This window comes from Felis catus, chromosome A1, assembly GCF_018350175.1.
Source record: "Felis catus isolate Fca126 chromosome A1, F.catus_Fca126_mat1.0, whole genome shotgun sequence".
Classification (NCBI taxonomy): Eukaryota; Metazoa; Chordata; class Mammalia; order Carnivora; family Felidae; genus Felis; species Felis catus.
The window spans coordinates 173,219,806-173,233,746 of record NC_058368.1 but is presented as its reverse complement, the minus strand read 5'-3'; the positions used below and the strand labels follow the sequence as shown (position 1 = coordinate 173,233,746).

The 13,941-nt window shown below is 37.1% G+C and overlaps 1 protein-coding gene across 4 annotated transcripts in view; it reads right to left on the bottom strand.

Annotated features, from left to right (window-relative positions):
* UIMC1 (ubiquitin interaction motif containing 1) overlaps positions 1 to 13,941 on the bottom strand; it is a 116,984-nt gene that overhangs the window by 48,469 nt on the left and 54,574 nt on the right. For 3 of the 4 annotated variants that reach the window (XM_023259245.2, XM_023259248.2, XM_019838358.2), the window contains 4 exons: positions 13,207 to 13,312; positions 12,164 to 12,897; positions 4,502 to 4,566; positions 2,414 to 2,490 (listed from right to left, as the gene is read on the bottom strand). In XM_023259245.2, coding sequence (XP_023115013.1) covers positions 2,414 to 2,490; positions 4,502 to 4,566; positions 12,164 to 12,897; positions 13,207 to 13,312 — 982 coding nt within the window. The remainder of the gene's footprint in view (positions 1 to 2,413; positions 2,491 to 4,501; positions 4,567 to 12,163; positions 12,898 to 13,206; positions 13,313 to 13,941) is intronic. The other variant, XM_023259260.2, reaches the window with a different exon arrangement.

The window sequence follows — 13,941 nt, the reverse complement described above, 5'->3', positions numbered from 1 at the left end:
TTGTTTGCACTACTGTAATGATAAGAAGTCTTTAATTACGCTTTCTGTAGATGGCTGAAATATTCAACTATAAAGACAAGACAGCATTAGCTCTTTAGAAATAAACAATGCTAGGAGCATATACAATATAGGAATAAGGCTATAATCCTGCTTCTTCAACAAAGTGAGTAACTCTAAAAAGATGTGATAATTCTGAATATCAGATCCCTGGAACTGTCAGAAATATAGGACAACACAAAAAAGGTAAGATGAACTACAACACTCAATCTGTATTTCATTCATCTAGAAAACATCCAGAACTCAAATTTTCCAGAAAATTTAGTTGCATAGCTCCTAAATTATACATTTACAAAGACATTCAGGAATCTGGCTCCATGGAGAAGTAGTTATACTTTCTTAGCAAAAGGAACAGTAATGTAATGAAAACCTTTTACAATCTCATGTAGAATTGGTTTATGTCAGCAAACAGTTGGACTTAATTAGCAAGCTAATGACAGCAAGTCATGATCATAAAAGTTATCTAACCTCAGTACTGAAGGGCATGCTTTTCCCTCTCATTAACTAGGGCTTTCAAAATTATTGTATTTATAAGGTTCCTCCTGCAAGATCCTAAGGTGACATACATGCCATCATCCTAAACACACTGAGTGGGTGTGTGTGTATATGTACACATACATATGTGGAAGAGATACACACATACATCCAACGGGATGGCATGAATCAGCAATCCAAGACAAAGCAGGGTAAAGTTTTCTTTTCACAAAGATAGCACAGCATCCCTGAGTGCTCCTGCCAAAATCAGAGCACTTGGTAGTGGGGTCTCTCAGCGGGTATCATTAGGCAGTAATCCAAATACATTTTATAAGAATTAAGAAACCACTTTCAATAAAAAACAACATAATTCAACTTTAAAAATAAGAAAGGCCTTTATGATATGCTGCCAAATGTTTATAAATGTTTATAGGTCCTTCCTAGAATAATGTGTAAACTAAGTTTAAGTCTCTAAAGAAAAAAGTTGAAAGAAACCAAAATAAGAAGCTATGTGTCTCTCTGACCCTGATAGGTTATATGAGACCTAAGGGAAAACTAGGTGTGATCTATGGTAACATGTATGCAACACTTACTGCCCAAAGAGTTTAAACATTGATAGGAAGTCCCTCAATCTCACATGAATGAGGTTACTGATAAATGTAATGGGCCCCACTTTTAAGAAAGGCAAAACAAGAAAATATAAGCTAAAACAAATTCCTTAAAAAGTAATGGCTCATTATCACAAAGTAATTTTTCATATTATACAATGATTCAGCTCAAGAGTTCCCTTAGATAATGGGTATCTTAGTTCATTTAAAATTATTTTATGTACCAAGGCGGGGGGATGGGCAAAATGGGTGAAGGGGAGTGGGAAATACAGGCTTCCAGTTATGGAATGAATAACCAGTACAGCACAGGGAATACAGTCTATGGTACCGTAAAAGTGCTTCAGGGTGACAGATGGTACCTATGCTTGTGGTGACCACAGCATAATGTATAAATTTGCCAAATCACAAGTTGTACACATGAAACTAGTGTAACATTGTATGTTAGCTATACTTCAATTAAAATAAATAAAATCACATTAGCAAAAAACATTTTAATAAAAGTTTGTTACAATTAAAGCAAAAAAATTATTTTGTATGTCAAAATCTATTCATGTACAACCTTGAATGAACATCTCTTGTACCTAAAGTAAGGTACCCCATGTCTTTTCATCTCTACAATTAACAAAAAGCAAAGTACAGTGCTTAACTACGTTAAATGTCTTATCTGAAATTAAAAATAAGTCAATGACAGAACTGTACACAAAATTCAATTTCTGGACTCCCTCTGCAATGAGTAAATGGTATATAAAAATAGTAAAAGGCTCTGAGAAAAATCTGTTTAATGACAGGCATATTTGAGGAAAGTCCAATTTGGAGAACCCATAAACCAAAATATGAAGTCCTCTTGCCTCTCAATGTACAGTTAAATGCTATTCCTGATGTTTTGCTGTCATATCTGATGAGGTTGGTAAGCAAACAAGTAGACAAAAGAGCCATATTAATTTCAAAACTAAAATAGCTCTAAGTGAAGATGAAGAATCAGAGCCAATGTCCATTAAAAAAGTGAGTGCGTACGTATACGTATGTGTATGTGTGTGTGTGTATATATATGTGTGTGCATATATGTGTGTGTATATATATGTGTATATATGTGTGTGTGTGTGTGTGTGTGTATATATATATGTATATGTATATATATACGGAGGAGATATACACACATACATCAATCACACATAAACCTCCTGAGAATGGGCTGGAAAAGTCAGAAAAATTAATTGGCACAAAAAGGTAAGATAGCTAAGGATCAGATTGAGTAAAATCAGTGAAGTGCTTACCAGGACACACAGTGATTTCCTCTGCAGAACTCTCTGGCATAAGGACTGAACTTCTCTTACTGGTCAAAGCAGCAATGCTGAAAAAGAACCAAACCTTAAGTGAATCCCAGTGAACCAAATTAGAACACAAGGCCAAAAGCAATGGTGAGTCATTTACAAGGCCACAGGTAATCTATACCTGCCATTTGATACCACTTGCACAACAGGGGAGCAAGGAATTGGTAGTGAAAACTCCAGGTCAGAAATGAGGAAAACAAACATGCTTACAACTCTGGTTGCAGTGAAATCACTGAACCAAAAGAACCCCCTTTTGGAATCTTTACAAAGGAAAGTTGAAGGGTAAGGACTATCTGTGAATACCAAGGAAGACAAAAACTCCACTCCAATGTAAGAATGTCAATGGTGTTTTATAGCCTCCACCTCAGCCTTCTGAAGGTTAGAGATTTGTAAACTCATAAGAGAAAATATGGAGATTCTCCTAACAACACACTAGCTTTTCCCTCACCTTGCAGTTAAATTTCCTCTTTATCTCAAGATGTGGCTTTTTCCAACCAACAAAAAAAATGTAATTCCAAACTGCCCTATAGTAAAGACCTGCCCATACAAGTTGAAATGCTCTTCTGAGAGTAACATAATTATGAATCACTCCCATCAAACTTCTAGTTTATCCTGCTTGTCCATGGAGTGTAATCTCCTTCTGACACAGGAACACATGGATGAGAAATCTGAGCATCTGAGCTACCCTCCTCATGCTTCACAGAGCTTTATGATTGTTTGATCAAGTATGCAAGAGGACGCTTAAAAACATACAACCCCACATCAACCAAGAACCACAGAGAAGAGAGACTAACCATCACTGGTCCATGATAAATAACTAAATCCTAATAGGAAACCACAAGTGATTTCTCTCTCTAAATAAAACATCTAGTAACATTTGTTATAAACTCCAGCCAGACACAGTTTACTCTGCAGGTAACATTAGGGCTCTATTCAAAGGGTCCATCACAAAACAATTTGCTGACATTTATAAAATGGGCTAATCAATTTGAAGTCAAACCACATTGCCTGCAATTCCAACTCTCTCCTGGTGACAAAGCGTATAATCATTTATTAAAACTTACATCTGCTCTGCACAAGGCTCACCACAACAAAGCACAGGGACCTGCCAGAAGCAGAAGGCCTGCTCCAGTTAAAACCACTTCCAAAATTGTCTTAACAGCAGGAGAATCAAACCAAAACCATTATTCTTCAACTCAGGAAGAAATATCTCCTACTATCAACTTAACCAAAAGCCCAAGAACCACCACCAAATTACAGCAAATGGTAATAGCGCCTCAACTTCCACATGAGAGATGAAGGTCACTCAACACAAAATTAAGCTCTACAGTAATCCCCAAAGGTCAACTACCAGATAAAAGGGAAAAGTAATTGAAAACCTGATCCAGTTGATAATGCAGTTTGTAACCAACCAACCACTATATATTATTAAGGTGAGAAAACTTAAGAAGGTAACCCCATCAATCAATCAATCAGCAAGAATAACTGAGGAGGTAATACAAACACAGCAATTTAAGGAAAAAATGAAAGACATTAAAAGTGGCAAAGGACAGGAAGTGAGAGTGACACATATTCTCTGTGACCTGAATAATATGAATAATAAAAAACAAGTCTCAAGAATAGCCTTAAAAGATGTATACAATTTGAATATGCAGATAAAATAAGCAAAAGGGAATAAAGAAAGAGGACAGGTGGTCTAGAAGGACTAAAAAAATCTAGAGCTTTCAAATTGGCATAGGAAGCTAGAATAGTTATAAGAGTAGCAGGATGTAAACACTATTCAGGAATGGTATAAATGGGATATGAGCCAAGATGGCTGGACAAAAAAAAAGTCTCTTACACTCTAATATTCTAGACTTCTATGAGATACATATTTGAGAACTGGATGATAATAATCTCTCTTGGTTTGTGTTTATAAAGGAGCTAAAAGATCCCTGACAAGCTGTCCCTATACAGTCTCACTAATGTCGTTCATCTCTCTTATTCTGGCACCATCAGAGAATTCAGACACATAACAACATATAAACTTACCTTTGTGAGGCAGGTACAGAGTTTCCTTCTTCAGAAGTTTCTTCAACAAAAAGCCCTTGGGAAGACTGCAAAGAAATATATAACATCCTAAATATATAGGCACAGATGAACTGGTTTGTCCTCTTTTAAAAAAATAAAATTAATTGCTCAACACTATTAATCAGCAATTAGCAATAAGAATAAAACATTTTACATAAGTAAGTTTCAGTAAAAAGAGCACATCCTATGGAGTGAGAACACTGGGTTTTAGATCCCAAGTGGATCACACATCAACTCTGTAATCTAGGATAAGTCACATCTCAATCTGTTTCCTCATCTTAAAACGGGTATTAATGACGGCCTCACAGAGCATTATTGTGAGAATTTAAAAATATGTATGATGTACTTTGTAAAATGTAAGACATATGAATATTGTGAGTCAAATGAATTATGATTTCAAAAAAGCAATTACAGGAGCATCTGGGTGACTCAGTCAGTTAAGCATCTGACTTTGGCACAGGTCATGATCTCACAGTTCATGAGGTCAAGCCCTGCATTGGGCTCTGTGCTGTTAGCGTGCAGAGCCTGCTTCAGATCCTCTGTCTCATTTCCGTCTCTCTCTGCCCCTCCCCGGCTTGCACTGTCTCTCTCAAAATAAATAAGTAAACTTAAAAAAAAAATTCGTAACAGGGTGCCTGGGTGGCTCAGTCGGTTAAGCATCTGACTTCAGGTCAGGTCCAGGATCTCATGGTTCACGCATTCAGGCCCTGCATCGGGCTCTGTGCTGACAGCTCAGAGCCTAGAGCCTGCTTTGGATTCTGTGTCTCCCTCTCTCTGCCCCTTACTCGCTCACGCTCTCTCTCTCTCTCTCTCTCTCAAAAATAAACATTAAAAAAAATTTTTTTAAATACATAACATCAAAAAAATTATAAAGCTTTTGTTGTGGATAGAGAAAATACAGAGAAAAGCCCAGTTTCCAATGGACATATTCTGTTGCAAAAAACAATACAATCTGTAAAAGATGTCTCTCTAAGTACAACCACGTCATAAAACAGACCATCCCAACAGGAAGGTTATAAAGGTTCCTTTTGCTACAAATCTGCCACTATCGTTTTAATATCTGGCTACAGGGATATCTTTCAAGAAATGTAACAAAAAAGGGGCGCCTAGGTGGATCAGTCGGTTAAGCTGTGGACTTTGGCTCAGGTCATGGATCTCACAGTTTGTGGGCTCAAGCCCCACGTTGGGCTCTATGCTGACAGCTCAGAACCTGGAGCCTGCTTGGGATTCTGTGTCTCCGTCTTTCTCTGCCCCTCCCCTACTCACACTCTATCTTTCTCTCTCAAAAATGAATAAATGTTAAGGAAAATTTTAATTTAAAAAATGTAACAAATAGGGATTAGATTAAAAAAAGATTATTTTCTATGATTAATAGTAAAGTTGGTACAAATGTCAACTCATTAAATGTAGGTGCACATAAGAGCACAGAAACTTCCCTAAGAGCACAGCTGCCTTAGGGAAATTTCTGAAGAAGGGCCTGAGCTGTAAGGCTTCTTCCAATAGATATAAAGCTACTGGCTGTAGTTTTCAGGGTCTCCTAACAGGATAAAAATAACCTAAACAAGCTAAGCATCTCTGTACCAGTCAGGTAAATGATAAAATATACTAAAAAACAGAAATAGCTGAGATGAAACTTCATTCAAAGGAAAGATAAAGCTGTACAATGATCAGGAATGCAATCATCATGAAAAATGAGGGTTAAACAAAACGGACAAAAGGACTAAAATACGACAGCAATAAATAGTCACCTGAGTATTTGTTTGAAATCAGTAGTGACGAAACACTGATTACTAAAATTTTTTTAAAAATTTAAAAAGGTAAATACTGACACCTAGTGTCCATTTAGTAGATTTTACTCTCTTAGAAGGACTAGTTGAATAAACTTGAGCTTCAGAATCAATCAAGGCAATTAAGTTAAAAGATACCTGCACCTCTACCTTAGACTAAAAGCATACCTACCTTTCTCAGTGTTTTGTTTTAATTATTACACGCCTATTATGTGCCAAGCCTATGCAAATCACTTTAAAATGCATTATCTCCTTTAATCCTCATAAGAACCTTGTGAGGCAGAAACTATTATTTTAGAAATGAGGTAAGTGAAACTTTGACAGGTTAAATAATTTACCCAAAATTAGAGTTGGCCAAAAGTGGAGCTGAAATCCGACTCCAAAATCCATGTTCTAACCATTACTGTTATATTGTTTACTCAAGTAATACTCCTACAATCATTTCAACACAGAATCTCAAAAATGTCATTTCAATAAATCATTTCTTCAAGTTTATTTCTTTTTTTTTTAATTTTTTTTTAACATTTATTTATTTTTGAGACAGAGAGAGACAGAGCATGAACGGGGGAGGGGCAGAGAGAGAGGGAGACACAGAATCTGAAACAGGCTCCAGGCTCCGAGCCCATCAGCCCAGAGCCCGACGCGGGGCTCGAACTCACGGACCGCGAGATCGTGACCTGGCTGAAGTCGGGACGCTTAACCGACTGAACCACCCAGGCGCCCCCAAGTTTATTTCTTTTGAGAGAGAGTGAGCAAGCGAGAGAGGATGAACCAGCAGGGGAGGGGCAGAGACAAAGGGGGACAGAGGATCTGAAACAGGCTCCACGCTGAAAGCAGAGAGCCCAATGCAATACTCACAAACTGTGAGATCATGGCCTAAGCCAAAGTTGGAGGCTAAACCGATTGAGCCACCCAGGCACCCATCAATAAATCATTTTTAATTTCTAAACTTACACCTCTGCGGCAGCATTCTGAACATACGGATAAAGTGAGGTTCTTCCAGAATATGAAAATAACATAGCAAAATAAGCAAACAAAACTTGAATACCCAAATCTAATCAAGGTGAACAGGGACACGTGATATGAATACAACTTTAAGGAAGCTGTGGCCTAATCAAGACACTGCATTCTACCTGAAGAAATAACATGTTAATGAAAAAGGGGTGATATGAATCTAAAAAAGAAAAATCCAAAAATTCAGAATCAAGCAGTGTCATCAACACCATGGCCTGGGAAGTAAAAATTAACAGACACATCATCTGGTCACTATAGAAATGTCTTCTGTTACCAGGTATTAGTAGCTTACCAGGTCTTTCCATAAACTAGCTGCATCATCCATTAAAATTACTATTTTCTGATTACTATTTTCAGCCTTCCAGATACCTTCATCCTAGAAGAAGGCTCAATGGACGGTGAACCTGAATATTCTGGTCACCAAAAACATCTACCTTCCATAATAAATCAGCAAACTGTCATCTGGTGTACAAGTCAGCTTGAAGTTTGACTTGTCAACATCAGTTCTCACACCCCCACATAATCTGGCCATTTCTGAAAAATAAATTCCAGTATCTGGACTGAAAAATTAAGGATCAGACCCTGAAGAGTAGCGACCACATCAATATACTACTCCTCCACCTCCCGGCTGTATGGCCATCAAGATGATCTTTCCATCTTCACTAACAACCTCTCTATTGTTGCTGTGATGCCAGAAACTAGCTATCTGATTCGAAAGCTTTTAAAACCTTCATGTATACTAAAGCAATTTGCCTCAAAGTGAGTGTTTTTAAGTCCCTATTTCTAGAAATCTTTTGCTATCTCTATCAACCAAGGAGTCTCATATATGGGCAGCTCCAGCAAAGTCATAATCAATAGAAAATGTTTAATAAACATGTAAATTCTTTCCACCCACAGTTCCTAAAAGCAAAAAACCAAGTGGTAAAATTACAACTGTAAGATTTTCATTATTTGCCTATAAAATTTGCAAGTTTGTTTGTTTTGTTTTTTACAGATCCTATTCTGTGTTGGCAAGACTGACCTAGGCATTCTCATACATTACTGTAAGGAAGGAGTACACATTTGAGCAACCTTTCCAAAACGCAACTTGGCAATAAATAGTAAGACCTTTTTTTATGTTTGCAGCTCTTTAACCCAGAATTTTTCTTGCTCCCTACCCCTAAGGACACTAATTTTAAATAGAACAAAGTTTTACTTAAGAAAGATGTTTATCGGGGCGCCTGGGTGGCGCAGTCGGTTAAGCGTCCGACTTCAGCCAGGTCACGATCTCGCGGTCCGTGAGTTCGAGCCCCGCGTCGGGCTCTGGGCTGATGGCTCAGAGCCTGGAGCCTGTTTCTGATTCTGTGTCTCCCTCTCTCTCTGCCCCTACCCCGTTCATGCTCTGTCTCTCTCTGTCCCAAAAATAAATAAAAAACGTTGAAAAAAAAAATTAAAAAAAAAAAAGAAAGATGTTTATCACAACCAAAATATCTAGCAGTATGAAAAGGGTTAAAATACTATGATAAATTCATAAGCCACACTATTATGCAGTCATTAAAAAAGTGAAATCTACAAATGATTTTAATATCATAAGAAAATGTGTACATAATGTTAACATAAAAATACAAAAATATAATATTATAGACACTGTACAAAAATAGGTATAGAAGATGAAGGAGTATATCACTAGATGGTAGGACCCTGAATGTTATCAACTTTATTCTTTAAACTTTTCAGTATTTTTCAACAGTTTTAAGTCATTTCTAAAATTAATGTTAATGACAGTGACTATATGGATACTTACTAGTTTGTCTGCCTGGTCTCTTTTTTTGCTAAAGACAGTCCATCACCCCTCCCACTATATTATAGCAGTGGACTTAGTCACTTGTACAATTTGACACAGACCACACATCAGGCCACAGTAAGCTGGGCTGGTGAAGGCTACTAACCCCAAATGGGCCATAAGTCCTTTCTTAGAATTTGAAATTGGAACTGAAAGAGAATAAATCTTCTATAACCTGCATTTAAGTTTGGAATCTGTAGGATCAGTGTCTTCCACCTACCAATGTGAAAGAGAAGCCAAGAAAGCCAATATGTAGGGAGAAAAACAAAGCAGATACCACAATATAGCAATTAGATATAGAAAAATTACAGATAACATCCCAGACCTTTTCCACGCTTAGTTACCATCCTGTTTTAGAATTTATGAGGCACCCTGTTTCCTCATGATAAAGTCCTCTTTTTTTTTTTTTTTTAAATATTTCCCATTTATTTTTGAGAGAGACAGAGACAGAGTGAGAGCGGGGGAGGGGCAGAGAGAGGGAGACACAAAAACTGAAGCAGGCTCCAGCCCCAAGCTGTCAGCACAGAGCCCAACATGGGGCCAAACCTACAAACTGCAAGATCATGACCTGAGCCAAAGGTGGACACTCAACCAACTGAGCCACCCAGGCGCTCCGAGATAAAGTCTTCTTTTTTAATTAAACTAGCTTGATTTGATTGCTTGTGGCCAAATAGTACTTACTATCTATAGTATTTGGTGGCCAGGTTAAGGGAAGTTAGAGAACTTCAGTCTGTATAGTGCCCCCATCATCCTTGAGCTGGTACTCATACACTGCTGTTCCAAAGTCGCTGCTTTCAAACCTTAGAACTTGACAAAAGGCTACGCTCTACAACTCTAGTCCCTGGGATTTTCAAGCTAACAACTTGAATTACAATCAATCAGTCAACAAATACAATAAATAAATGTTCATTTATAGAGCTAATTTATTCTCTTAAGGGGAAGTATCTCTGAATTACAAAGAACTAACAAACAAACATGTTATCACAAGCACAATCTAACTTTCCTTTGGAAAAGAGGTAAGTCACTAGAAGAATTGTTAAGAAAAATACTTTCCCTTCCCTTACAGCAAAATTGCCAGAATGTGGATGAAGAAGGCTGCTGAGGAAGAATGATTCCCATAGGTACCTTCAATGAATGCTGTTCTGGTCCCTTAGAGAGAACTACCATTTACTGAGTGCCTATAATCTCCTAAGCATCATACTAGACATTTTACATAATTCACTTTAATCATTAAAACTACTGTAAGACATGAATTACTATTCTCATTTTACAGATGTAAAACTGAGATTCACAAAGGTTAAATAGCTTGCTCAAAGATATACAGTTACTAAAACACAAAAGTCAAAATTCAAACTGCAAATCCAGGTTCTCTACACTATGCTGTGAAATTTCTCATAGCTAAAAAATCATTTCTTGAACTCTTATCATAAGAGACAGAATAGGATAACAGCAAAACAAAACCAAAAACTGAGAGCCCAAAAATAAAAATAGTAACAAACAGCATACGCATAGAAAAGAATACTCCAAATTTAAATTTTCGGTTTATACATTATAATTATATATTGTGTATAATATATAACTATGTATATTATAATTATATGATTGCTTTTATAATATCTAGAGAAAAAATAGAATATAAGCTTTGATATATAATACAATCTAGATATATCAGAAAAAAAACTGAAAAGGCAACCTAAATGTTCCCAAATAGGCGATTGTTTTTGGTAAATTATAGAAAACCAGCACAAGCAAAATAAAAAATATACCATCATGTGGGGGGGAAATAAACTGGAAAACTACCCTTCCTATTAAAAAGGACCACTTGCTCTAATATGTAAAGGGTGCCTACAAACCACTAAGAAAAAAAAACTGTTGAAAAAGAAAAATGCCCATAAAATCTAAACAGCCAGAAGAGGAAATATAAATGGGTTTCAACTGCACACACAATAAAAGAAAAGCAATTTAAGACTGTATTGAGATAGTATTTTTCATTCCTCAGATTGGCAAAGATCAAAAAGTCCTAATAGTACTGATTTGGTATGGTTAAGTGAAGCTGGTACTCATACACTGCTGTGAGTGTAAATTTATACAACATCTATGGAAGGCAATTTGGCAGTAGCTAACAAAACTGTAAATGCATATATCCTTTGATCCACCAATTATATCTACAAGAAATTATGCAAATATCTCCCATGTGGATGAAACATCTTCATACAAGAGTAATCAGTGCAACAGTGTTTGTAAAATATCAGACACCTAAAAGTCAACCAATGGGGCACTGGATAAAATTCATCCATACACAGTGTATTACACATCCAAAATAAGGAAGAAATTCCTTATGTACAGTTATGGAACAATCTCAGAAATATTTCAATGAAAAAAGCAAGGTGCAGAATAATGTGTAGAGTATGGAAAAAGAGTATGTATACTCATTTGCTGGTACTACATAAAATATCTTAGAAGAATACACCGGAAGCTAGCAATATAGGTTGACTTGAGGGAAGGGACCTGGTTGGCTGGGGAAGGGGATAAGTGACAGACTTTTCATTGACATCTTTTTGAATTCTGGGCCATGTGAATATTATTACCTATTCAAAAACTTAACTTTTTAGAAATAATAAAATTTTAAAACACAAAGTATAAATTATGACACATCCATATAATAATGTTTTCAAATACACTTAATGAATCAGAAAAGATTTAAGATAAACTATTAAGTGGGGAAAAGAAATAAAGCTTATACACAAGAGTCCTCATTTTGTTGAAAAATTTAAAAATAACATGTTAAAATGCACAGAAATAATGATGATTGCCTCTTGGCGCTGAGATTATGGATAATTTTTTTTCTTCCTTACACTCTCCCGTACTTTCCTAATTCTCCATAGTGAGCATGTGTTACTTTAAAATCAGGAAAAAAAGACCACAAAAAGAACAAATAGCTATAATTCTTGTTTAACTTGTGAATAAATCATCCTTAATCACAGCATCACTGACCCTTACCTGACCATGACTGGTTGTTGGTTCTTCCTCCAACAAAAGTTTCTCTTTCAAGCTTTTAATTGGGCTTTCTTGGAAATCCTTGGTTTTTGAGTGCCAGACAGATGCCCTAGACTCCTGCCTCTCCTCTTTGTCTTCATCTCCCATATCTTCTGAGATGTCTTCATTTTTTTCACTAGCCTGATCTCCTTGGCCACATTCATTCTGGATCAGAGAAGGAGGTCTAGGTAACACTGGTTCCCCAAACCCTTTTTTTTTAAAGAGCTGACTCTGAGCCATTTTTAGGCTCTTCTGATAAACCTCCAACTGGCAGAGAATGACCTTGGTATATTGGTTAGGGTCTACTCCAGCAGGGCAAAATGGAATACCCCAGAAGTAGTGCACAGTGCCCCCAACATCGAGACCTTTGGCATCTGCTTGGGTAAGCAGACAGTGCCTAGATGTGTCCCCCCTACCCTGGGCAGCTTTGTGAAAAGCACAACCCCTCCCAGTACTTTCCTGTGGCTTCCCACACTGTGTGTGCTCAGCCAAGTGGCCAATACATCTGTCAAAACATTTAACGTTCTCATTCTCAAACACTGGCTGGCTTGACTGATCCCAGCTTCCTGAGCTGCCAAAGACCGGCTCCTCTTCAGTGTTTTCAGTGTGGTCCCAAGGCTCCTCTCTTTCCTCAGCCTCGTTTCCCTGACTGATATGTGAGCCTTTAAACAGTGATGGAGGTACCAGCTGCCATATGCCTGTAGGTATTTGAGAAAAAGTAGGGCTAAGGACAAACTGTTCTTCGTTAAGAGGGCTTGGTAAGTTATCACTTACCAAGAATTACATAATGTGGGTAAAAGGCTCTTCTTTGTGTTTAACCAAATGTTGACTTCCTTGGAGATAAAAGTATGCTGGATATTAGTGAGATCTCAACTGCTTTCAGATTTAACCTCTTTAATACCACACCAAAGGGATTTGGGGCATTTCTGTATATCTACTCTCAGCATGAGATCCCTGTGATATAGTTATACTTGATGAGTGGGAGGAGTCAGAACAGGGAGACATGCCTTCAGTGGTCCCAGAGTCTGTAGTTTTCTCTTGGTGGGACTGTGAAGATGGTCCAGTTGCCAGAGGTCGAGATTTGGTAGCAGAAGCATCAGAAGGCCGGCAACTCTGAAACAAGTGATCCCACACCAGACCAGGTTTATTATTAAAATAGCTATACATGAAGGGTCACAGGAAGGACAAAATGGGGAGGCCACTGTCCCTAAGAGATTCTCCTTTCCAAAATGCAGATGCTCAATTCAAATGACTTCTACAATGTGTACTGAATGCCTACTATGTGCAAAATGCTATACTAGATCACTATACTACATCCTTTTCTAATATAGAGACATGAATGACATAAAGGATGGCTCAGGACCTCCTACTGGCAAATAACCTTCACATTTAAAATAATTTCAACTATACATATTCAAACCACAATTTAACATTATTTGAAAAAATTTTAATTGCTCATTCTTTCTTTCCATAACTCACTTCTAGTTTCTCATTGCCTTTGCTCTCCCCAAAACACAGGAGAAGTAAGCACCTCATCTTGCTTCCTTTTGGTTTCTTGGGACTTGGTAACTCTTTTCGGAAGCTGCCAACTACTATGATCCTCTTAAACCATATACTGAAAATCTTGTGGGGTGGAAGAAAACTCTTTCATTTAAATTAAAACACTTCAAATTGGATTCACCAACAATTCAACAAACACTTTAAAATTATTATGGGAAATATTTGTTAGTTGAAAACCTTAT